The sequence below is a fragment of the Meleagris gallopavo genome, chromosome 8 (assembly GCF_905368555.1).
Source record: "Meleagris gallopavo chromosome 8, MGAL_WU_HG_1.1, whole genome shotgun sequence".
Taxonomy (NCBI): domain Eukaryota; kingdom Metazoa; phylum Chordata; class Aves; order Galliformes; family Phasianidae; genus Meleagris; species Meleagris gallopavo.
The window spans coordinates 5,528,244-5,555,573 of NC_139411.1; the positions used below are offsets into that span (position 1 = coordinate 5,528,244).

General features: G+C 38.3%; 1 protein-coding gene across 14 annotated transcripts in view; it reads right to left on the reverse strand.

The window, feature by feature from the left end:
- LDB3 (LIM domain binding 3) overlaps window positions 1-27,330 on the reverse strand; it is a 123,611-nt gene that overhangs the window by 95,290 nt on the left and 991 nt on the right. For 13 of the 14 annotated variants that reach the window (XM_085229505.1, XM_085229506.1, XM_085229502.1 and 10 more), the window contains exons 1-2: window positions 22,555-22,694; window positions 22,344-22,456 (exon numbers count right to left, since the gene is read on the reverse strand). In XM_085229505.1, the coding sequence (XP_085085631.1) occupies window positions 22,344-22,436 (93 nt within the window). In that variant the 5' untranslated portion in view covers window positions 22,437-22,456; window positions 22,555-22,694. Of the gene's footprint in view, window positions 1-22,343; window positions 22,457-22,554; window positions 22,695-27,330 lie in introns of those variants that run through there. The other variant, XM_085229496.1, reaches the window with a different exon arrangement.

Below are 27,330 nucleotides of genomic sequence, written 5' to 3' on the forward strand. Positions count from 1 at the left end.
CATTTCTGGCCTGAAAGAAATTATGTCAGCCAGACGTGCTACACAAAGTTTAACCTGGTCTTCCTTCCCCACTAAGTACTTCTTTGCCAGCTCCCTTTCTTACTTTCATTTTTTCCTAGAAATTTTTCTTAGAAAAATTTTAGAAAGCATACATAGAAGAAAAATACATGCTAAAATGGTACATAAAATCTTCCTTAAACTAACATCAATATTGTTTCTAAGCCAGTACACCCTAAAAAGTACAATTAAAACTAAAGTAAGAAAATGCAACGTCAAGAGGAGTGCAAAGTTTTAACAGGAATGTCTCAAATTTGAGAAGCCAAAAGCTGAGAAAGAAGCAGAATATTTAGAAAGATCTTTAAGAAATTAATGATCTTAACTAATTAATACTAGCTCGCCTGTGATGAATGGCTCTTCATCTAAACTGATCTGGATTTGAGGATTCAAACACTGCTACTCACCTTCATCACTGTCTTCTATTTTTATGCCAAAGTTTTGGGCTCAAATATGACTCAAAAATTCCCAAACATTGCAAGGAAAGATATTCTAGGGATATTTCCATCCCAGATAGAAGTAGGAAAATATGATCTCATGATTCCTAATTCAGCAGAGTGCACAGTTCAAGCAGACTCAATTATCTTTGGATAAGTGACTGGGTTTTTAATTTGCAGACGGATTTTTTTGTTTAAACTCCCAGTCTCTCGGGGGTTCTCAAAAATAGTAAAGCATTTTTACTTCACCATACCTTTCAGCAGCACATTCACTATATATGTATATATTTTTTTTTTTAAATGTAACTACTTCCACAACAAGGAAAACAGAAATTTTGACTTTTACTTTTTGCTATGACAATTAAGAAATTTTGACTCCTTGCCAGCAATAATATCATTATATCAGCTATTTCTCAGCATTCATCTAGCAATCTTCTAGGAGCCTAGAGAATCACTGTCTTGTAAATAAGCTATTCTAGATCATTGTTTCACCCCATTCTTTCTGGGTATTGTGCTCCTTCCCCATCTTATCTCATCTAGGTGTGGTATTCACCATTTATCAGTATAAGCAGCAACAAGTTAAGGCTGGCTTAAGCCTTACATTTTAACGGGATGCTCCAGGCAGAGCCTTGAAACATGCGCTCAACATATGCTTCTCAGCTCTTACTCTTTAATACGTTTCTACTCTTTCATGTAATTAATCATACTTGGAAGGAAACTAATAGCAAATGACAAAGATGTCTTCAAGTTTCGTTGTATGATCAGCAGTATAGAAGTTTAAGACAGATGTTTGAAAATGGATTAGGTGTCTATCTAATAAATGTTCTTAAGTAATGAAGTTTAGATGCATAAGTTACATGAAAATCGTATTTATTCTTCTGGGTATAGTTAGCTAAGCTTTATGTAGATTAATATGCATCTATTCTTTAGTTTAAAATGCGCATTTGTGCTTTATTCACAGCATAATTGATTCAGGCTCACTATGGATCATGAATCTTGTACATTAAAGTTGTTCTGCAGGTGTTTCACTTCCATGTCAAAGCTACTTTTCTTTTTTCCTCCATTCCTTTCTTGGAAACTCCAGACATTTTTCTCAGTAGCACTAGAATCAGAGGTTGTAAGGATATACCTACATACTGCATACCTAGTCACAGTAAGTTTCACAATTCAGCATGCCCAAATTGAGAGTTTTCCTCTCCTGGTCCAGGGTAAATACACAAATTAAGATTATTTATTTGCATATGCTGTGCTGGAATAGACGTTCACAGGGCATCTCTATTTACGTACATGGAAGGAATGCATTCAAGTAAAGAATTTGAGTTAGCAATGCTTTCATTGGCCACATTAGACACTAACTTCTGCAGTAGAACATGTTATAATCTATTGCTGTTGCTTCCCCAAAACTGAAGTTTTCATTTGCCCAAGAAAGTCTGAGAAAGTTTGAAGTGGCCTGCCTATGACCAATTTGTCTTTTCCTCCATCTAGCACAAAATGCATTACTAAACAATGAGTTCTGTAGATGAAAATATATATTCACAGCGGTTACTTTAATAGGGATTCCTTCTGCTAACAGTCTGTTACCAGTGAAGAATGAAAGGAACACATGAAAAAAATGTAACCCTCCACTTTGATCTCAAATGAAGACCTAGCTAAACTGCAGGATATGAGCTTCATCATTTTCTGATTTGTCAGAAAACAAACAAACAAACCTCAAGTGTTGTTTTGGATTGCAGTAAATGTCTGAAGTAAAAATGCCCCTTAAGAAGACAAAAAGACTGATGTATTCCCTAATTTCAACATGCAAATCTCAGGTCCATCCAGATCTCAGCTCTTCTCCAGGCAGTTATAGTCACAGTAAAGTTTTGCAGAGCTATGCACCACCTATGCATGTACAAGATCTACAGGTATTTCTGTTTTAATATGTTGTCAGACTGTTTTTGGCCAAGATTCTCCAAGGTCTCACAAATCGGGAGATTACTTTATGAATGACTGACACGTATCCTTCCTGGTCTTCTTCAATATTTTGTTTGCTTTTAATGCTACTCTGGCAGTATCACACTCACTAGCATTGCTCAGTCTCATGAACCATGTTTGCAGATAAATTATTTACTAGCAGTCAGCAATGGAGCTTTGTGGTGTTCCACATCAAGAACACGTCAAGTGAATGGTAGCAGAAAACATCTCTCAGAGTGAATACGTGTCTATTTAACAATAGGAGGCTTTTACTTCAAATATGAAGAAGCAGAAATAAATGAAAAAATAAGATCACTTGGATGGTTATTGGGCAGCTGAGGAAATTTCTGTGGCAGACAGGTGCCGAAAGGAAGTGTTTTAATCATCTCTATCCCAGGATAGGTTTTCTGTTTATAGAATTATAAAACTTCTTTTTGAAGAGACCGCAAAATTACGTAAATACGTGAGTAATGCATGTATCTTACATGTAACAGCCTAATGAAGTCTGAAGATCCACCCAAACGTTTACTAGGCATTTTTTAAATAGCACCACAGAGAACAACCTGGTTTTCTCAACTGATGACAGGCATTTTCTTGATTGGCCTTTCCCTTCACTTACTTGTATCACTTCCAAGACTAAAAGAAGTGCCCTCTACCTTCTGCGTCCATTTTGCATCTCCTACACAACTCCAGATAACACCAATGAGTCTTTCAGGTCATTCCAAGTCCAGGAGATGTACAAGTAAAATTCATTGAAATTTGAGCAAGCAGCATGAGCCTCTTATGCTATAACTCGAAAATAACAATCCATGTTTTATGAAAATGCTATTCTTTTAGAGATATCTAAAGTGAGAACTAGAAAGAGGACTCATTAACCCATCTTTAGCCTTCTCTCACTTTTGGCAATAAAATCATACCAATAAAATTTTATGAAAAAATGGAAGAGACTCCCAAGACTGCTTTGAGAAATATTAAGCATATGTGATAGTTGATAATGAAACTATCTACTGCACAGAGAAGATACAAATACAATCTTTTATTAATCTATCAGTCTTTGCCAATAAAGATGCACCAATTTAAGGAAATTCTGCTTTTAAACAGTGAGACACTGACTGCATTCTTCCACACACGTACAATACCTAGTGTAACGGGATCCAAACCACTCTGGCCCTGTACCTCAGGGTAATAAAGTACTATTAACAAGCAATAAACATTTGAAAGTTAAAAAAAAATAGCATTAAGCACTACTTTATGCAAATTATACAGAAGACAATTACAAAGAAGCCAACCAGGTATTAAAACAAGTTCTTGATAAAATACAATGGAAAATGGAAAAATCAAAACATAGGGGGGAAAAAAAATACATGTCTCAGAAAACATCAGTCTTGATTCCCTACTTGCAAAAACTATCATTGCTTTTCTAATTCCACTGCTCTGTGAGAATATCACAAATAGAACTCACATGAAATTATCAATTTCATGCATAATTCCAGCATCTGTTGCAGCCCCTGTGAAGAGATTTGCAATGAGTGCCTAAGTTCTACAGACAATTGGGTATTGGTTAAGACTCAGGGGGTCACTTTTTTTTTTAAAGCACACTCAGCCCTGTAAGAATGTGCAACATGATAATCCAGAGAAAAAGCACTAGGTTGTCAAGTTCAGCATCTGCTGACTGCAACTCAGATATGACACAAAGTCATGCCTATCTTATGTAAAGACTGATAAGAAACTAATGTGCTGTTTATGCTATGTCAGAGTGTATAAGAAGGTCTTATACCTGTATTAGTAGCTACAATGGTAATCAGTCCTCAAAAAATAAAAGAATATAAAACTGCAAGTATAAATGTTCAGTGGTTAAATCCTTCTTAAAAAAAAAAAGCAAGGGAAAGAATAGAACTGTTCTTAATTAAACAGCTTTTGAAACAGCATGACAAGTATCTTCCCCAAGTGAGGTGTGAATCAACCTGTTAAGGAAGTTAGTGAGTCAACAAGTTTCGTGCAGAAATGAATTTCACTGAGCATATTCATCCTGTGACCCCAGTCTTCTTGGAAGACCAGAGAACCGCCTCCGGGGATTTTAGTTTTCTTGTTTTTTACTGCCAACATATTAGAAATAGAGCATAAGCACAGTAAAGATATTATAGTCCCAATTCTCCATTACTTAGCCTGAACTTAATCTCTTGAGTCCAAACACAGCATTCCAGTTTCTCTGTTAAATTCTTTATAACGCTACAAGTGACTTTTAACTTTCTGAAAATGGTTAATGTGACAGTATTTTCTGTATTTCAAAATACAGCAGTTTCCAAAACCCGATGACTTAACAGCTTTCAGTGTGACAGCATTTGTTAATACTTTAACTGACTTAAGTTTTTAAACATTCAGTTTATTTGTGCCAGGAAATTGTTGAGGTTTGTTAAAGATTAAAGTACCCCAAAACTACATGAGGCCCCTACTTACATACATGCCCCTTTTTCATGAAGGGTACTAATCCAAATTGTTAAAAGTTCTGAATGCTCATTAACTCTCTCTTAATGAGTTATGATAAATGATTAAAGGGTAGAGCTATACATTTTCCAAAGGGAGCTATGTTGACAGGGCTTTAAGTATGTTAGTATGCTCAGTAGTACCCTAAAGTAGCTGAAACAGGTGCCACAGCAGGTGCCACAAGTAGAACATAGATTTGCTCTGGCATTAGAACAGAGTATATAGCAAGTGCAGGATTGTTTTATGGATTTAAAAAGCATATGCCATGAACGATTTGGGAAAGCAGAGCCTTTAGGAGTATAGCATTAGTCAAAGCTAAGCTAACAGGAAGAAGTCCTGCCTCATTACTGTAACAGCTGTTATGACTTAATGACCATCAAGATATCTATTACTAGGGAAATATTTTGCCCTTCTGATGGAAAAACTTGCTGAACTGTTACTTCAGTCTTAATTTCACCAAGAAGTTAGAGGGCTGCTCCAAAAGTAATGCTTCCTCTTTTATCAAGCCAGCCCACAATGTCAGAGGTAAATGTTGGTGGTAGGGCAGTAGTGGTGGAACCTTCCCACCAATATTATATTACATGCTGTTGCCATGCAACAGATGGCAGCAGAGAGGCAGCATCTGACATGGAAGTGCATATGAAGCAAAGGAGTAGAATTGAATACCTCCATGCAGAAAAATGGCCCCCACTGAAACTTGCTGAACATTTATGAGTCCAAATAGTGGATATTAGCATATCGAGGTGGTGGGTAGCATGTTTCAGCAGTGGTAACAACGATGTGAAAGATAAGCCATGTTCTAGAGAGCCATACAGATTTTATGAGTACAGCAAGCAGGCTTTTTGGCCTCCACACTGGACAAAGTGCACAGCTAATGGTGGTGAATGTGTTGAAAAATAATGTTTTGTGGCTAAGAATTTGCTCCATCAGATGATGTTATTGCAGGTATTATAGTTTTCATAGAAATAAATAGAAGGCATTACTACTGAAGCAACAAAACACTGTTGAAGCTTTAAGGGATACCGTTCTGCCACTCAACTGCAAAAAATTATATTTGCAACTATTAAACAAAATATAATACAATTTACATTTATTTCACACTTTTTTTTATAGTAACCTCTTTGTTAAAAACTTCATCTTAGTTTTTTTCCAACTCCTAATGTCATGGGAAACCGGTAATCAATAATAGCCCTAGTCACTAGTATCTAATATGGCATAGACAGTGACATCTTTTACCAACAAAAGGATCTGTCTGTAACCATGGCTTTAGATACTTCCAACCGATCAGTTAATTCAAATAGGAGATGAAAAGCACCTCCTTGTGAGACATAGCTAACCTGTGCTGACCCTTGCACACTTACTGCATCCACAAGCTACACTTTCCATGTGGATTTGGAAATAGTCAGTATGGCTGTGATTTATGCAACAAAGTTTCTCCTATAAGAAATTCTTTGTAGCTTCTAATAATGTTAGTCATTGAAGTCATTCTACAAAGGCTTTGGTGATCCCCTTCCTAACTGCTGAGCAGTGATACAGATCTGTCAAGTTTTCATTTTCACCAATTAATACTGAACTTTTCTGGCCCAACTGCAAAATCATTATTACCTTATATCTGAATTAAGGTCATGGGTAGCTTGCAATAACTAACCAGTCTACTTGATAGCCAGCCTATAGACATGAGATAGCCAAAACTGTAGCTAATACTGAAAGTGTGAAAAATAATTATCCGAAATGCCACCTGGAAAGCAGCCTAGCACTTCCTACACATTTTCTAGATTAACTCTAAGAAATACGCAGTCAAAAAACCTCAAGCCCTGCTCTTATATTCAAAACTTTCAAGCTAGACTATCAGATGAATAAACAAAAGCACAGTCCGTGTTGCTCAGTTTCCTTAATGAAGCTAGCTTGGTTTATACCAGGTAAAGATATTCTTATCTTAGAGCATGTAGCATTACTCACAGAAAAAAATAATTTTCTATTAAATGATTCTTTTCCAACCTCCTTTTCACGCAAGTGAATGACAACAGAAGTATTATCCTTTAACTGTCAAGGCTCTTTACAAATCTATTTTCTCTGAAACTTCATAGAACTAGCGGTATTATACCAGGAATAAATCTGTCCCAGTATCTTCAGTTACTCTATTTGGAAAGCAGTCATTGCCTGACCTTCAGTGCATTGCTAAAAACAGAGTTGGTCTGTCATCAAGAGCCGGTGAGATTTCAGATAAAACAGAAGTCATGGCTCTTGCAGTGAAATTCCAGGAGCATCCATCAAAGGCTTGCCAACAATAGCATCTCACTCACTCTGATAGAAGTACGAAAGTATAGACCAAAAAAAAAAAAAGGAAAAAAGAGATAAGACACTTGAAATTGAGACTTGGTAAAAGATACATGAAACAATAAGGATTTTTTAATTATATTCAAGCTAAAACTTTGTGACTTGAAGAACTTTGGTTCTTTAAAGACTCAATTTCTCACACAATTGAGAAATAGTACACTTCTGCCCCTTTCTCCCCCTTTCAAAAGTATTGAAAGCAGAGTATCACCAACACAAGAATCTATTTGAAATGACACATAGATGAACTGAAAATATTTGTTCTAACTCCCAGTGTAAGCAGTTTGAATAAGCACTGAGATAGAATCAGAACTAGTTATTTTTCAAGCTTCCAGCTTCCTTGTTTGAATTAAAATTGATGACATCTGTGTTCATTAGAACACAGTTGTTAAAGAGTCAATACAGAACAATAGGTGCCAGGCCAGCTTTCTTCATTGTGGTCCTATGCCAGCATGCTTACAGTCCTACCTCCTCTTTCAGACCAGAGCCTATGATTTCTCTCAACATTACTCAGCCCAATCAAAATTCTGTCTCAGTCCTAGCAGGATTACAGAATGCTTGGATAGCAAAAGACACTAAAGCAAAAATCAAAGTCCACTGATACAAACACTTCACTTGCAACATCATTATCTTGAAATAAGCTTATACTTCCAATATTTGTGCTCTTTCTCTAATCTTACAGCTACTTTATCTCCCAGTGAAAAACAATCATGTTTATGGAAAAATCAAATGAAAATCATATTTCAAGCCTAAGCAGAGCCTTAACACCGATTTTAAAGTGCAGCTTATAGGCAGCTCTCCTTAAACATGAGATTGTTTAGACACGGTCCCTGTTAAATTATCCAATTGAGAATGGTAACAGTGCAACTAACTTGAACTAGAAAGTGATCCAAATTATTAAAGTAATGTTACCAAAATGTACAGTTGAAACAAGGGACATTTATTCATTTGTCCTCATCGGTGCCTGTTCTGACATGTACTGCTAGAGACACTGAGCCTTTTGGACAGGCTTTAGAATTCCATCCAATGAACAGCAAAACTATTGTCTAGCTAGACAAAGCAGACAAATGCTAGCACAACGAAGTACTTGAATTAGGAGAAAAATCCAAAGTCTTGTGTTGAAGAATTCTAAAGGAATTAAATAAAATAAAGTATAAACATACCATCAGCTCAGACTACATTTTTACTAAGATAAAATAAATGGTGGACAAAATAAATGGTGCATCTCTGCCCTGCTGAGAGGAACTTAGGTGTTCTAGTAGATGAAAAATTTAAGATGAGCAAGGAATGCGCGCACACAGCCCAGAATCATAGAATCACTCAGGTTGGAAAAGACCTTAAAGATCATCGAGCCCAACCATGACCTAACCATACTGCCCTAACTAACCCTCCGCTAAATCATGTCCCTGAGCACCACATCCAAATAGTTTTTAAACACATCCAGGGATGGTGACTCAACCACCTCTCTGGGAGCCCATTCCAGTGCTTAACATCCCTTTCTGTAAATAAATGTTTCCTGATATCCAATCTAAACTTACCTTGGCACAACTTCAGACCATTTCCACTCATCCTGTCACCTGTGAGAAGAGACCAATCTTGCTCTTGCTATAAGCACCCTTCAGATATTGGAAGAGAGCAGTAAGGTCTCCCCTCAGCTTCCTTTTCCCCAGGCTGAACATTCTCAATTTCTTCAGTCTCTCCTCATAGGGTATATTACCCAAGCCTTTCACAAGCCTTGTTGCCCTTCTTTGGACCTGCTCCAACTCAATGTCATTTCTGTACTGAGGTGCCCAAAACTGAACACGGTACTCAAGGTGAGACCTTACCAATGCCGAGTACAGGAGCAGGATTACTTCCCTAGTCCTCCTCACCAGCATTCCTGATCCAAGCCAGGATGCCATCAGCCTTCTTGGCCACCGGGCACGCTGCCGACTGACATTCAGTCAACTGAGCATCAGTACACCAATGTCCCTTTCTGTTAGGCATCATTCCAGCCACTCCTCCCCAAGCCTGTAGGGTTGTCTGGAGTTGTTGTGACCAAAATGCAGAACCCAACACTTGACCCTATTGAAACTCACGCAGTTTGCCTTGGCCCATGAATCCAGTTTATCCAGGTCCCTCTGTAGTGCCCTTCTCCCCTCAGGCAGATTGACACTTCCTCCCAACTTGGTGTCATCTACAAACTTACTGAGGGTGCACTCAATCACCTCATTGATAGAGATGTTGAATAGAAGCGGCCCCAGTACAGAGCCCTGGGGGACACCACTCATGACCAGCAGTCAACTGGATTTAACCCTATTGACCACAATTCTTTGGGCCCGGCCATCCAGATAGTGTTTCACACAGCAGAGGCATATGCCCATCCAAACCATGGCCAGCCAGCTTTTCCACGAGAATGCTGTGGGGGATAGTGTCAGAGGCCCTACTGAAGTCCAGGTGGATCACGTTAACAGCCAAGAGTATCCTGGGCTGCAACAGAAGGGGTCAGAAGTGACCACAGATAGATCATCAGACTCCTGGAGCACCTATCCTATGAAGACAGGCTGAAGGAGCTGGAAGAAAAGGCTGTGGAGAGACCTCATTGTGGCCTTCCAACACTTGAGGGGAGCTTATAAACAGAAAGGAAATCAACTGTTTTAGATGGTAAATAGTGATAAGGTTTTAAACTAAAAGAGGGGAGATTTAGATTAGATTAAACATTGGGAGAAATTTTTCGCTGAAAGGGTGGTGATGTGCTCCAAGTGCACACCAGAGAGGTTGCAGATGCCCCATTCCTGGAGGTGTTTGAGGCCAGGTTGAATGGGACCTTTGGCAACCTGGTCTAATGCTTGATTTAATGGTTGGCAACCCCGTCTGCAGCAGGGAATTAGAAACTGAATGATCTTAGAGGTACCTTCCAAACCATTATATATTCAAATGACAGAGGAAATAACATAATGTACATACATATATACACACACACACTTTTCAGGGGGATCTCTTCAACATAGACATTTAAAAAAAAAAGCATGAGAGATTTTTCTGTAGGTCACTTAAATCCAAATGCAAATCACAGATCACATTTGGTATATATTCAGGAGACAATAGGGGAAGTACATTTCTTGAGTACCAACAAGAAATTTGAAACTAAACAACTACAAGTACACCATGGACATTGCATGTCCTCTCATGGAGTGGTATGTTTGCTTACTAATATACTATTATTGGATTTCCTCCCCTCCTTTATTTAAAACATAATAATAATCCAAAATAAAGATAGGGATGTGGAATGCTTAATATGATGGTTTCACCGAAATACATGAAAGTATTCAAATAAATACTGGGAAATGATTAGATGCCTGAGCTTTTATAATGGAACTCAGAGTTCAGCCAGAATGATTCTAGTTTGTGACACAGAGAAAAATAAATTTTTACTGATTATCACATTAATGTAACTATAGTATCAGTGGGGAGATATAAGCAGCTTCAGAATATGACATGGCACTCTCTTCTGTTTTTAAGGAAATTTTGAGATTTTTTTTCCTTGCTTCTTGATCTCTATTTTGTTCTTGTTAAAATTGATGAACTGCTGTGGAAAAAGATGTTCTTTTAAAGAATTTTTTCTACATTAACTCTTTTTACAGAATTAGCATACACTAAGACATCCTTGTATTAAGGTAGCTGCATGAGCCAGACAGACACTACTCTCAGACAGCAGCCAGGAGCAGATATTTTAGCAGAATATGAAAATTAAGGACTGCTATCCTCAAGGCCAGAAAATTCACTGTGAATGTTCTAGAACTAAGTGCAAAAAAAAAAAATCTTTTTTTCTTTCCCTTTATGCATTGAAAAAAGGAGGCTTAATCAACTATCTGACAAGAATACTTCCATGGCCTCCAGAGTTTGGAGATCCAATCTGATTCCTGCAAAATCAGAGGAGGAGGAGCAAGATTAAATATAGACAAAAGGAATACTATACAGGAGTAGTCTTAACTATGTTTTCCTCCAAAGTAGCTAACTGAAAGTCTAGTTATAGTATGAGGCAAATAATTTTAAGCTGTGCTGGCTGAGAAGACATTGTTATTAAAACAAAAAAGTTACAGACCAAATTAAGTTACGGAACTAAATACTCAGAGTTGCAAGAGAAAAAAAAGCAGCATTTAACCATGTCACAAAATTGCATGCAACTCAGATCCAGTTCTCTGTCTCAATGGGAAGGATCAGCATCCTGTACTGTATTAAAAAAAATAATACTGTACAGGAGCGTTCTGCCTACTTTTGAGGTTGTCTTTAGGACACATGAACTACAGGGAATCATGGGCGGAGTGTATGAAAGATCTTATTGCAGCTGCTTGTACTGCACCTGTTCAAGGGATAAATAAAGCAGCTAAGTTCTAGTTTTGGATTCACTTGTTTCTAGTCCCTTGATGCGGAAAGTAATGATATACCACCTCCTCATCTTGTCAATCATACTGCAAATGTGTCTTCAATATTGTGGAAGTGATAAACTCCCCCCCACACACACACTCCCCCAAATGTTCCCACAAGCTGGGATAAGCTCTATGACAATTCACATACCCTGGAAAAATACCTATAGCTCTGCTTCACATTCTCCCAGACAGCAATCTCATTCACATGTATAACCAATTCTTAGACTTCTTTCCATTTTTTGCTAAGAATGGTATTGGAATTAGATCTATGAAAATGATCCCAAATTAATATTGGATTCATTCCAACACTCCAGAGCTTACATAAACTTTGTTCTATACTTCCTCCTTTGTTTACCTCTGACTTCCAAAGTTGAAAGCACAATATCATACAGCATGAAAGAAATACACTGAATCTGTGCAAGTTAAAGAATCAGACTTTTTTGATCCATGTCATTAGTGTATTTCCAGTGACATCTGGGACATGGAAGAATATATTCACATGACATTTTCTTTGAATGCTTGTTTTTGTTATTCTACAGGGCACATTATTTTTTAAACTCTATTTTGTTTGCCTTCCTATTCCTGGAGGTTACCTGAAGAATCATTTCTGGAAAATCAAACAAGTATATTATCTTAGTCCTAGAAGACAACACAGGTTTAGAAAAGTAGTACATGATCCCACATAGGGAAATTTGACTGCGTTTTGCCACTAAGAATAGGTGGAAATGTCCACAACCACCGCCCAGTGTTTTTCAAGAGTAGTATTTCCTACTCTCCACCCTTGGCATATTTTCTTCAGAGAAAAAGTTGGATGTTGCAGCCTATAACAACATTCTGCAGGGTCAGAAAGCAAATTTCTGCAACACAGGCTAGTAGACTATTTGCTATAGCAAGGCATGTAACAGAAAATCAAGAAAACCCACAGCTACATGCTATATGGTTATGAACCTCCATAAGGTAACTCCCATCAGCCAACTTCTTGTATTATTACATCCTACACATTCTTTTCCTATTTCTCATCACTTTTCTATAAGGAGTTATAACTCGTTGTGGAAGGATCCTTAACTTTCACTTTCCAAATGCAGTCTTCATCTTGCTTTTCCAGTCAGTGCTCTGGATTTGAACATCACAAAGCTTGAAGCAAAGAAAGGAAGACAGATTCCGATGAGAGAGAATGGGTAGGGCAGAGCAAGGAATGGCAGGAAGGGGTGGCTTGCATTCCAAGCACACAGAGGCAGAGCTGTCTCAGCAGAGCACCATCCCACATGAAGCAAGGATGAGTGCCAAAAGACAACACTGGAACTCCTCCACATGATCACAGCCCACAGCAATACCAGTACCTGTCCTTGCAGTCAGCTGTTACAGCTAAGGCATACAATTCCTGAGCACGGGATATTCCTTTCCTCAAAGAGGGGCAGTACATTTGCTACACTTTGGATCTTATAAGTGTTTGACTGTTTCACTCCCAATGATCTGTTCATCCTTCTGTGTCAGGGGCTTACCTTACCTCCAAGCACCCACCTTGAACTACCAAAGACTATACAACCAACAGTGCATTTTAATTTACACTCAGAAGCATCAATATGAAGTAGACAACCTGAACAGAGATTCTGCTCAAACGTGTTTGGTTCACTGTTACTGTTTGAGAAGATGACAACTCTTACGGAATTTTGACTAGTTCATGCAATTAAGAAAGCAAACATAATATTGAAAACCTCATTTGCCCCACACCGCAGAGCTGGCAAAAGGAGTTAAAATTATGTAACAAATCCAAGAGTAAGTGAAAAAGTGAGGCAAGAACCTTCTAGACAGGAAAGTAATTTTGACAGCAAGTCCAGAGTATATTTGTACCTTGCAACTCCTAACAAAAAAAAAAATTAAGGTAGTAGGAAGACCATTATTTCCTAGATTAACTTAGCCAACTCCAGAGACATGGAACATCTTGTTTTGGGTATTTATTTTTTAAACACCTGCCATAGCTCTAACTGCCCTTGGCCATTTTTGAACCAGCTGTAACTAGGTAAGGAGAGAACACTGACATTCTCAAATAGAGCATAGTCCCAGCAATCAAGAAAAGGCAGACCAAATTCACCCTAATACCAGAGCATTCTGATTTGGCACTATGTACCAGAATCTGGGGTTACATGTAGTATTTTTGGAGATTTGGATGCTATGTCCCATTCCAGAAGCTTGAGGTAAATGCAGCATTCGTTCCAAATCAAATAGCTTCCTAAGTTACAGGATGCTTTAAATATAGCATGAGAGTCCCACAGAGGCTTCTGAAGAGCACACATGCCACCCTAACCAGGTAAAGCTTGTACTATAGGTCCTTCATGTTATTTTTCCTCATGCCACAAAGACTAATTGTCACTAACACTGTCTTTAAACTGAAGAGCCAAAAATTGCCTACAGAGTGCACTCTTTGAGCGAGTTACCTTTAGCGAGAACAAGGGCTTATGCCTTTAGTTACACGACTAACCAAGAGTAGCAAGTGAGGGAGCCAAAATAGCCCAGCAGCTGGAATCTGGGCTCTAAGCAAGGAAAGGGAAGAGACAGGGTGCCTGCACATGAAAGGCTGTTATTCCTAATCCTCAGCTGCCATTGCTACAAATCAAGTGCATTTAGAAGGATTTTGGGGAAAGGTTAAAACCTATATTCATGGTGTCCAGGCACGGAACACCTGTGGCATGGATAATCAAAACACCAACTACATATGTGAGAGGTGCAGAAAGTAACTCTACCCAACCCACGGGATTTGCATGCCTTGAAGACATTTGATCCATCACGCCTTCCTAAAAGAGCGGGCTCTCATTGGCTTTCTGGAAAAATGGCTGCTAGCCACTGCTAACAATAAGAGTCACCTTGTATTAAGCATGCTGAAGATGTCAGATGGAGATAATCATTAGCCAGAAAATAATTGTTTTCAGGATACTTACTTCTAGAAACAGAGCAGTGACTCAGAAAATGACTGGAAAAGACGTTATTTTATCCCTCTGTAACTAAGAGCTAATTGTTCTCAGTCCCTGAAAGGTTTTCAGAATAATATAGAAAAAGCTTTGTATTTAGGGGGAAAAAAATATATACACCTTTCATCAACCTGTTATTGATGAACTATTTAGAAGTCTTCCCATAGGATATCTAACAGTAGAGTTAGACTAAGCCTTCAGGGTCAGTTTCTTACTGACAGCTCATATAATCAAGCTTCTAGTTCACTTAGCTGGTCTCATAACTTAAGGGCCTGAATCACATACATCATTTTTTCTTCATCTATACAGAACACTTTGACAGGTGATACCTGTTTAGTTTCAATTAAGTCACATCACTTAAATTATGGGTCAATGCAACGTGACTGAACAGCACATTTGTTGACATCCTTTTCCTCACTCTCTACTGGCAAGAATTTATTTATGAAATGCCATTTACTGAGTATTGTAGCATACTTTCAGAAAATTAGGATTTAAAAATTTAGACTGCTGGAACAGAAAGCCTATTGTGAAGTTTTATTCTCTAACATTTTTTATTAAGACTAGTTGCAATGGTACTAGAAGAAACAGCCCTTTCAGATGCCATACAAACCACACTTCTCATTGCTCATTTTAAAGCATGCATAACTGACATTGTCAGACACTGTTTAAATTTATTTCCATAAAACTTGCAAGTATCAATTTTTATCACGTTTGAAGTTCCCCTTCTTTCTCATGATCTCTCAGTAGGGATAAATAACTTATCTGCACACTGAGCAGCTAGTTCTTTCTGCAACAAAACCCAGTGAACAAAGAAGAACAGAATCTTATTATGTTGGACAGCTTTTGATATTTCATTACAAAATTATAGCATCTCAGGTAATTCTGTACAGAAACATTTAGATACACACAAAACAAATCAACTATACCCAGTAGGGGTTGGAGCTAGCTGGAAACAATCAGTGCTAGATCATAATTGAAGACCATCCCATTTAATACACTGTTTTGGTACTCTGAGTACAACTAAAAGCTTTTTTTTTTAATCTACTTTTTGTATAACTATATAGTAATCTTCTCCTGACACTGCTAATTAGACAACTGCAGTGACTAGATGAGAATTGCTGTTGCTACTATAGAAAATTAATGCTAGCATATTTGTACAGCAAAGTTTCCACTTCATGTCACGCTGGTTGAACAAGAGTTTGAGGTAACATATCCAGAATGAAGCTAATGGCTGAGTTGTCTGCTGTGTTGTGGAAGACTGCCATTTGCTAAGTTCAGATAACCAACACTAATAAAAATGTCACACACACACAAAAAAAAGCTTTGTGCCTTTTAGCTATAAAGCATTCAGTAGCTTTAAATATCAAATTTAATAGTTATCTCCTGCTCTATTTACTGGCTCTAAAGCAGCTGCAAAGTTATCTTAATTAATAATTAATTCAATCTGACAACTACTTGAAATACTACATCAACTGTATTCTGAACTAAATACTATGTCAAAGGTTGAGGAATTAATCACAGTGTAATTTCCTGTTGCCAAGAAATGCTTAATGCTAAGAAGAATAAAACTCATTTGAGCTGAGGACTTGCTTCCTGAGGTTGAGAAATCTCTTTACATAAAGACAAAATAATTGTTACCCCATTCTTGAACTTCTCAATTTCCTCACAACTTCTGGGCCCAAGTTTATTATCCTATTCAACACTATTCCTTCCTGTTCAAGGGAAAGATTATATTTATCTGTCTTTGATGAGCTAGCTGCAAAGTTACCAGTGTGCTTGGTTTTCTTTTGCACCAAGAAATACTGAGCTAGTAATTGCTTAAGTTCTATTGTCTAATTCTTTATAAACTGAACTCTGCTACAAATAATGCCACAATAGCATTAGTAATTCAGGTACAATCACAACCCTGAAAGAATAGCCGTGTTTAGCAAGTGAAATAAAGAAAGCTTCAAATTTGCTAATTTTCCATTGTGTCAGAATAGTCAGAGCAGCAGGTTTTATTACGTAACATCCTTTCATCTAGTAGTAGCTATTATGGACCATTATTCACGTTAATCTGGCCTACCTTCTAACAGGGCTACATATTTCTCCTGAAATTCAGAACAGATACAATTGAGAATCTTAAATAGAGCTATTCACAATGTCTGCAGAGATTCTGTGCAGAGAACATAATACTGTTTACATGCTGCTGGCCTTTAGCATTAACCTTAGTATTTAGTGATTACTTTACTCACACAAACATGTAAAAGGGGCTACCTTTCCAGCTGAGTATTTATTTTCTTTAACAGAAAAAGATTACTTGATAAAGAGCTGCAGACAATTAAATATCCTTCCCGAAAGTTACTTGAAGACAATACACATTGAAATTACATTTCATTATGATGCTGAGATTTAAATAAATCTAACAACACTTTCCCCAAGAATCCTGAGTTTAAAGTTGTAAGAATAAGCTGTGTGGATAGTTCAGGAGGTTTTCTTATAGGAGAGAAATAAAAATCCTCCCGCTTTTATCATGATCACTTAATCAAAGAGAAAAAAAATGTCTCTCTTATAATGAAACTGCTTTGTATCACCAAAAATAGTTTGTTAACAAGTTAACACTTCAAGGTAGCCAGCAACTTATGTGAAACATCCATCCTCAGACCAGACATGGTATTTTTGGTCAAGACAAGGAATGCCTTGTACCTCAGAATATCTAATCCCACGTTTTGCAGAGAACCTGAACATCCAACTTGAGAACTCTGTTCTACTTTATTTCAGAGTAAAGGCTTGAACTGAGTGCCCAGTATCCAAGAATGTTCTGATCTCTGATCCCAAAACCGGTCATAATTATTGGACCAGAGAAAGAGAACACCACTGGAACATTAGGTCCCTTCCTGCTAGTCCAACATACATCCGCCGCTTGTGCTTGCTTACAACCCTATCATATAAGTGCCCTCTGTACTGTATTGTCTGCACTGATAGTGAGTAACTACTGCGATATCTCAGATAAACAGTATCAAACTAGGGCTTTCAGAAGTTACTTGTAGAATTGTGGTCCACAGAAATGCAATCAATTCAGACATCTGGGATGGTAAACATATCAGAATTGGATGGCAAATTAGCTGGAAATCAAAGATACCACCTAAAGTAATCAGCATTTTCTCATTGTGTCAACACACATACGTACATACAAATGACTTCACATAAACTTCAGTATCCTGTGATTTTGGGTAAGACTATCATTCAATAAGCAACCTACAAATTAAAGGTCCTCCTGAAGAAATACTGATGTCCACAGGATAGATAGCATATTACTAAAAGGTAGGAAAGTTCTGGAGTGTTCTTAACATCTGCTTTGACAGCTCTTCTCTGTCACAAGGACCTTTATGAAGCTAAGTTACAGATGACTGAAAGAATGTGAAACCACCTATGCATATGTTGGTGGACAACAGGTTGGCCATTAGCCAGCAGTGTGCCCTCATGGCCAAGAAGCACAGTGGTATCCTGAGCTGCATTAAAAAGCACATGGCCAGCAGGTCAAGGGAAGTAATCTTCCCCCTCTACTCTGCTCCAGTGAGGCCACACTTCAAATGTGTCTGGTTCTGGGCACCCCAGTTCAAAAAAAAAAAAAAAAGACAGGGATCTCCTAGAAGGAGTCCAGCAGATGACCACAAAGATGATAAAGGTCCTGGAGCATCTCCCTTATAAGGTGAAATGTCTCATGGATGAGGCCAGGCTCTTCTCAGTGGTGTAGAGAGGATAGAACAAGGAGCAATGTCCTAAAACTTGAATATAGGAAATTCCACGCAAACATGCAGAGCAACTTCTTTATGGTGAGGGTGGTAACAGAGCACTGGAACAAGTTGTCCAGAAAGGTTGTGGAGTCTTCTATGGAGACATTCAAGACCCCTGTGAATGCCTACTTGTGTGACCTGCTGCTGGAAACCTGCTTTAGCAGGGGGTTGGGACTCAAGCTCTTGAGGTCCCTTCCAACCCCTGAAATTCTGTGACAAGATGTTACCACAGCTTATCTAGCTGTAAGACAGTCATTACATGCAAGTCCAATGGCTCACTCCTTCTCTTAGATATTGATTCAAAGAGATTTGAGTTTCGGAGGGGGAAAAAAAGAGAGAGAAAAATCTCTAACCATCAACATATAAAAAGGAAGGCTGTTAGAGTACATAAGACCTACCTATTAGCTATGTAAAATATCAACTAATTAAACGCTGATTTATGCCTTTCAAGGTTGTGAAAGACTTCACATTTGGAGATAAGACAAATGCTCCTCCCACCACAGTTATAGAAACTACAGGGTGATTAGAACTGCAACTACTCAGTGATTAGATTTACCAGATATGGATGTGTAACACATGATGCGGACCCAGCATCTCAAGTGATCTTGTTCAATGCCTTCATTTAACTGAGTGAAGGTACAGATCACTCTTATAATCACAATGTACGGTAACCACATCCAAGGGACGTTAAGAGAATACATAGTGATTGTCCTGGATAACCTGAGGTTTCCTGCCTTCAAGTATAGGAGAAAAGAAGCCAAGAGGCTGTCCTTTTGCCATCACTTTCCTGTTGTAAGGCACTGATGCCCCACACGCAATTAAACAAATTAGAGTACAGAATAAATAATCACAAGATTCTGTACAGGAAACGCAGCCACAGTGGGAGATTGACACATATGTGCCAGAGAGCATAGAAAGTGAAATGTGAAGTGCTAGAATAGCTTTGTTTCATTTTCCTTCCAAATAAATGTTTCAAGCTATTCATATCAAAATAAATATACTGACCAGATTTTTTTTTTCCCCATTAATATTTCCTGTTTCTCCTTATTTCACTTACATGATGATCAGATATCAACTACTTCTTCACTTAATAAAGTAAAACCCAAACAGTTCTTATGCTCTGTTTAACCCTATCTCCTTCAGCTCCAGGCTCTGGCTTTTGATTTGGAGCCTAGGCAATGCCAGTCACAAGCTATTACTGTTTGAGGTGATATTTCTGCATACCTTTCAGCTCATTTAAACACCTACAAGCCACTCTGCCTCCCCGATAGTATTTGTTGTTCAGCAATCATCATACATGAAGAGACTTTGCTGCTGCATCCATCCATGTACAATCATCCAATCTTAGGTAACAGCACAACACATTATTTAACCTATACTTGCACAGGATTACATCTATAAAATTAATTCTGCTTGCTCCCAGACAGTTCATGCAAGCAGTATGAAAAAACAAACTGCTTTGCTGCCCGTGTTAATTTTGGATTTGCACATATGATCAGGCCACCTGTGACAGCTCTTGCAGTGCCAACAGTCTACAGCTCCCATTCACTTCAGTAGGAGAGATAGATGCTCGGCTTCGCTATGCCTGTCAGGATTATTCTCCTGCCTCCAGTACCTGTCCCTTACATCTCGTGACAGAATTTATTCTAAAGGGTAGGATGTCTTGTAGAGTGGGGACAGTACTCTTTTTGAAGTCCTCCTAGACTGTTTTTTTAAGTTAACTGTTAAACAAATATGACTTCAAGTCCTTGCTACTTGTTTTTGCCTCCTCTCTTGTCAAGAGCACCCTGGAAATCAGTATATTTTCCTTTTTCCCCCACAGTAAGATTGCAATTGTAGTTGAGTTCAAAGCCTAACTCACACAAGTGTAAATTGCTGATAATTGAAATATCTCATCTGTTTGAATACATACTCATGTGAAAGATGATAATGTCCCTGCAATATCTATTTTTTTCTTTGGCAAAAGCCTTGTATTATACTGCGTTCCAATTAAAAATAGCTCTTACTCTAGCCCTCCCTACAAGAAACTATATTCATTTCTGCATGCCTGCTTTTTCCCCCAAGGCAGATTACAAAGCTCTCAGCTAAAAAACTGAGCCTCACTGGGGAAGACTTCAGAACGCTTAACAGTGCTTTCTGATGCTTCTATTGCTAAAAAAAATGCAGCCAGCTGTGTAAAGAGGTAATACCTCCTCACCTCTGGGAATCCAACCACTGCAGTTCCACTTACGCTCATCACAAGTTCTGAAAACCCCAGGATAATCATGCAGCCTTTGGGCACATTGAGTATGCCTTACAAAATTGTAACCCATGGCAATAGGCTCTCCTGAAAACAAGAGCTTTTTATTTCTAGCTGTCACATAACGTGCAAGTGCCACAGCCCTGACCCCCTCAATGGAGGACTCCTGGCACAAATGAACTGCTTAAAAAATAAATACCTTACAGGGCAGGCTGCAAAATGTCATGAAAATGCCTACAGAATTATGTTGGCAACTCTACATACTTAATTTGGATGCAATAAGGAAATACCAAAAATATTCAACAGATTGTAAAAGCATTAGTGAAATTAGTTCAGGTTAATAAAGAGACTTTATTTATCTGGGCAGGATTCGTTGTTGCTTTTTGCTGTTATTGTAACAAGTCAGCTTTCTTTGCTATTATTATGGAACAAAGACTGCTTCTGCTCTTCTGATCATTATACAACTTCACATTAAGGTAAATATGTTTCTATGAAGAAAATATTATGCATTAGAATAAGAGATGAAATAAGAGCACTGCAGTTTGAATAAGAAATAGGACAGTCAAGATTTAAGAAGCTCATTGGTGACTGAATCATCATTGTTGCAGAGTTATCAACTTGCTATCTACAATTTAACAGATTTTCTCTCCATTATAAGAGAACTATTTTCAAAGAAGTGGAGGTGGTTTCCATCCCTCCCCACTCCAGTGAAACAGACCATTTGTTTGCATTCTACTCATCTCTTAAATCATTCTGGTATTTCTTTATACACTTAAGCAACTTCTATAGTCATTGCTTTGCAAAACAATAAGCCTTCTGCAGATGATTTGTGGAGACACCTGTACGGAGCCGAACATTCTAGAAAGGATTTGAGGCTGTCAAAAAAGGAGGAGGGAGCTGTACGAAGTAGCATGAAGCAGAGTTACCAAATTAGAAGTTACACAGAATACAGTAAGAAAAGAGGAAGATAAATGCTTGTGAATTTTTTGATAGTCACTCAACCCTAAGAACTTCTGTGGAAATGACATTATCAGATAATAAGAACATTCCATTGCAATGCCTTGAAATATCATTCTTAGAGGGGGGAGAGAGATTACTGGGAAATAAATGCACTCATCTATAATGAACAGATACACTGGGTAATTAATTATTAAGTCACATACTGTTCATCAGCTACAAATGGAAGGCTCCTGCATAATTTAAGTCCTCATTTAAATATTATTGAATCTTCTGTTTGACATGCCTAATTTTCATCTAGTTATTCCAGTTTCTTCAAAAGAGGATCATATCTTCTTAATTTGAGAGGACCTGGATTTCACCTATTTACAAGCTGTTACATAGTTTCTTCCCTGAAATGCCATTGCTTGTTCACATTCACAGTTATTCTAAATCCTTTTCCCCAATATAAACTGCATCAGTGAGACCCCTGCCAGGGAAAAAAGAAACACCGCACAAAACAGAACTGGAAGTACATTTGAAAGAGAGTTCATCATTTTTAAAAATATACCAGCAAGATGTGCCTTTGAGACATCAAGCTTTGCCTTGAATTGATATATCCAAATTCCACATTGCATTCTCAAATCCTTTCATCAGACCTACCTGCAAAGATACTCTACTTGGCCAGGTCATACAATCAGTTTACTGCTATTTTCCAACCTAGCCAAGCTCAACGAAGCCTTTTGTTCACTTACCCTGGAGATGGTCAAAGGCATGTTGAAGTCCTTGCCCCCTTGCAGTCGGAAGCCCCATGGTCCAGGTCCATTCAGAGTCACGCTGTAAGCCATTCTCACAAGCCAGCTGGGCACTGCAGAACAGAAGGATGGGGTAGACAGAGAAAGTGTGAAAAAGTAGTATGAGAAGAGGGAAGAGTTTCATATAAATAAACAAGTCTTTCTGCCTTGCCTGTTCAGTCGTGCTGGGATATCACCTAAGAATAGTTGGGAGCTATAATGCAGATGCTGATATCTCAGCTGAGTAGGGCCCATAAAAGGTTTGTAACCAGACACCTACTATGCAAAGACTTCATGACTCAGAGGTCTAATATAACCCCAGGGAGGGGGACAGATCTTTCTGGGCTTCTCAAGCCCCTCTTCACATTCAATTAGTCCATGGGTAAAACACATTTTGAAGTAAAATGAAGTCCCATGCTAAAATCCCAAACATCTAAATCTCACTACTGATTTATTAAATAACTATATAGCCAATTAGCTTCTGCTTCAGAACATACTACAAACAAGTCCCTACTATATGTAGCAGGAAAGGCACCAAAGGAGTGTTTATTTTACATGATTTTACATTATTTTAAATGCAAATTATACACTATACTCACTTGGAACAAAAAAAGGAGTCCTTAATTTCATTATTGGCTCATGGTACTATAACTTAAGCTTTCTAAAGGGGCAAGTACATTATTTTCTCTTAGAATGCAGGTATTATGAGTTATTTCTAAATAGCATATAATCCACACAGCAAAAGCATAGTTTCACCTCATAGCTGTCATACTGTTTTCAATACAACTTGTCTAAAGGGGTGGAAATTAAGTGGAAGGCTAAGAATATAATTAGTTAGCTGTTTCCTAAACTCATTCCATAACTTTTCATATATTCTCTTCATGCTAGGTGTTTCATAAAACCTTTGTAACTCATTTGGAATATCAGACATTTCAGCTTTGGACTGAAAATAACTAGAGAATCTGAAGGAAGGGGAACTTCCAAACTGTTGGCAGAACTAAGATAAATGAAAAGCTTCTGCTCTTAGGATAAAGCTATAAACTTTAACACCACTTTTAAGTCATTAATTTGTGCAGGACCTCCAGAAGTTCTCTAGTACACTTACACAACATCCCTGCTTTTACCCTCATATTACAAAGAAATTCCCATTATGTTAAGTTGAAAAATAAGCAAAGGCTCTGCTCTAATAACTAAAAAGACAACCAAGACCTATGCACTAGCTCATTTGAACACTGATAGTAAGTCTGCCCACGCACCCATCTTAATATCATAAAAAACTGATGGTTGAACTACAGAGAACAAATACTGTCATGGCCTCTCTCTTCATCTGTGAAGTAGATCAATAATTTTTGCAAAGCCAAAAGGCATTAAGTGCTTGTTTTGTATGAATACTGGCAGAAAAGACAACTGTACAAGGGAATAATTATCCTCCACATAGATGGAAGGCTAAACAACATAACCACATTTTTAAATCCCAAATTCAAATTATAACAACATGGCAGGTTCAGTGGATTTGAGTGAAAGTTGTACTCAGTCAGTAGAACTGGCCCAAACCAAAAATCAAAGAAAATAGGAAGACGGATTGAAAGAAAACAGGTTGATGCCATACAAATACTTAGCTACGCATGTATTTATAGCTTTTTTATTTTTTATATTATCAACATTCATTGCTTATCTCTGTATGAAGCCATAACCAGTGATACTTACATAATGATTTTGAGAGGAGAAAGAAGATATACTGTCTGTATTCTGAACCACAGAACTTGACAACAAATCTAGTAGGCCTCTTAAGTCATGTGCAGGACTTTTTAAAAATTTTTTAATTTTAAAAGTTCACAGACATGCATGAAAGAAGTTCCCATTGCATTATTCCTTCCCTTTTCCCAGGAATTCACTGCATTTTTCCACTATCTTTTCTTGGCTCTATTACGAAGGATCAGGAGAGTGCAACAAAAATGAGAGTAAGTCAAACATGGCAAGTCATTGCTTCACTAGCAAAGAGTATCACAAAAAAAAAAAAAAAAGGAAAGGAAAGGTTACGTTTTTATGGATGATCGATTCCTTCCTGTACTTAAACATTCATTGGGAAAAAAAATGCAAAAGCTATAGCAGAATTAAACTGCACAGAGAGCAAGCTGAACAACTAAGCATTAAGAACTAGAATTGCTGCTTAATCAAAAACTGTGTACTTCTATCCTACTTTCACATACATAACATGCCACTCACTTATCAGTTTAGGACATCTAAAAGGGTCTCTGAGGTCCTTCAGGCTGGGTAGCATGCTATGAAACTGAAGTGATAATTTCATTAGGGGCACTGTCATTTGAATGACATGTTGGACTAAGGTTTAACTCGTTTTCTACTTCCTTGGTTTCTGCCTGCATTCACACGAACATTCATTACAGCTTGGCATTTATATGAAGAAAAAGTAGGAGATACACCAGCATCCTGGCCCATTTTGCCCTTTAACAAAATGGGACTGAAGTCCTTTCTTATACTCACACTATCGGATGCCTCTTAGAGAGTGTAACAATCAGAAAGAAATCAGAAAGATCAGTGCAGCGGAGTGGTGATAGAGGAGATGTAATGACAAAGGGACTAACACAATGGAAGCATGCTACAAAGGAAAAGTGCTCACCCATATCCAAAGACCTAGGCACACAAGAAAAACTCCACAAGGGAGGGATCTCCAGTCAGAGATCCTTCCCCAGTGGCAGTCAGCCCTTAAATGAGGTCTAAGAGAGGTGCAGCCAGGCTCCACCCCTTCTGGTCATACAGCTGAATTGCCTTCACCTGTGCTCCCACTGCTGACCAGGTCCTTTCCCCAGGTGCTCAATCAGTGATTCGGGCCATGACTCAACAGTTACTATACACAGAGGTAAAAAGATTCCATTATTTTCTTCATAAACCTTTCTAGGTCCTAAGTCTCCTGTGTTTGTTTCCCCTCTGCTGCCTGTACCTTATTCTGGACAGCTGCAAGCAGTAAAGAAGCTCATGCTGCAGACACAACTCCATTTGCTGGGAATGCTCTTAGCACTGCTCCCATCATCTACTGACTCCTACTATGGGCAACCTCTAGATCAGAAAACCGGTGGCCTGCCTAGATTATTATTTCAGTCCTGCCCTGTTTTCAGGGTTGATACAGATAAATGCACTCACTAAGTCAAATATCCAGAGCAAACACAGGGAAATGGAGTGGAGGAGCAGATGCACTGCCATCACAGCTATCAGCACAAGCCTCCACAAAACCTTCTGGGAAACCTGCAGATGAAATAAGCTGTATATACATAGACTATCCTCTTGGTTTTAGAACCTTGTGGTTATCTAAAGCAAATAAACCTAATCCAAACACCACTTCTCAGACTGTTCCAAAATCACTTTTCATTTACTCAACTGAGTTTTGTTTCTCTTGGGGTGCCTTCTTCCCTACTTTCTCCATCTAGGTGAAAAATCTATGACACGAGCATAGATCCCTCCCTCCAGAAAGAAGCTACGTGGAGTCAAGCAAGGGCACCAATGTGAGGAGTGACATTTAAAGAAAAAACACTCCAGAAACCAGGTGACATTCTTCTCTCCAGATACTAAAACAAAGATTTGTTCAGAGCTCACCAAGTCCCCTCAGAGTTGTCCCCATATGACTGATAGGAACAGCTGCGAGGAAGCTGGATGGGTACCAGGCACTATAGGTCCCGATGCCAAGAGGTTCCATGCACATAAAAGAGTGCTCCAGCCTTCCACAGATACCTCAGAGCCCAAGCACAGCCATCCTTCCACAGCTACGTCAGAGATCGTACACTGGCGGAAACAATTCACATATGCTAGGAGACCACGTTGCATTACAGTGAACAGGCTTTCTGAAAGCTACACCTGCATGCTTGGAAGTGCACAGACATCAAGTGAATGAAATAAAAACCTCTAGTGCCAAAGCTAAATTAAGATGGAAGGAAACAAGTCATGGAAATTCCAACTGTTCAAGTTGCTACCACTTTGTTGTGCTGGCCACATTACTCATTATGTATTTTAGCTCCTGTGGTAGAGTGCCCCTAAGAGAGCCTTCAGTTACTACTACTGCAGCAACAAGCCTATGTCATTTATATCATCCATTTGTAGCATTTCAGTAGCAGATTGTTAGAATGTTTATCTGACGAAAGAGGTCTGATATATGCAGTCCTAATGTTGTCCAGTATTTTTGGATTAACAGTGCTGACTGTATAACCCATGGAATAACGAGGAAGCAGTTGCTGAATTTGGATTCTGATCTTCACTTCAACCCATCAAACATAGCAAATATATGTACTATATATTGGCTAATCAATATAAAAAAAATAAAATCATTTAGCTTCACCTAATTCTGCTTTGTTGCCATCTTTCCCATAATGGTGTTTGTAGGTCCCAATAGTACATGCATTGAGTGAGCATATACTTTAAGTGGTAATCCCAGGGAGGTGCACTAGAGAAATATGATGATGGAGTATTATTTCCCTTCTCTGTAATATAACACCATCAGAAATGCTGTTTAAACCACTTTGGCTGTATGCTGCAGCCTATAACACCTTACAGACTTACCAGGTTCCCCACTTTCTCACTACCAGGTTGTTCACTGCAGATGCTTTCAGCACTACAGAAAAATCTCTTTTTACACTATTTTGGGGTGTTAAGTGACTTTTTTCCTGCAATAGCCTCCTTTTTCTATCTCAAAAGACTGGATGTATATCATAGCATAGCCAACCTTCACCTTCAGAAGACTCTAATAGTTTTAGTAACTATGTTAAACTGCAAACCACTCCCGTGGGAAGAGAGAAAGAGGAAAGAAAGAAGCAGTCACACCTCTGTGGTGTTTGCAGAGACCCCATTTACAAAACGACTTAAGGATATGTTACAAACTTTTCACCTTCACGCCATCTCAGTTATGGTTTTCAAGGGCATCCACTATAACATGTAGTACTTA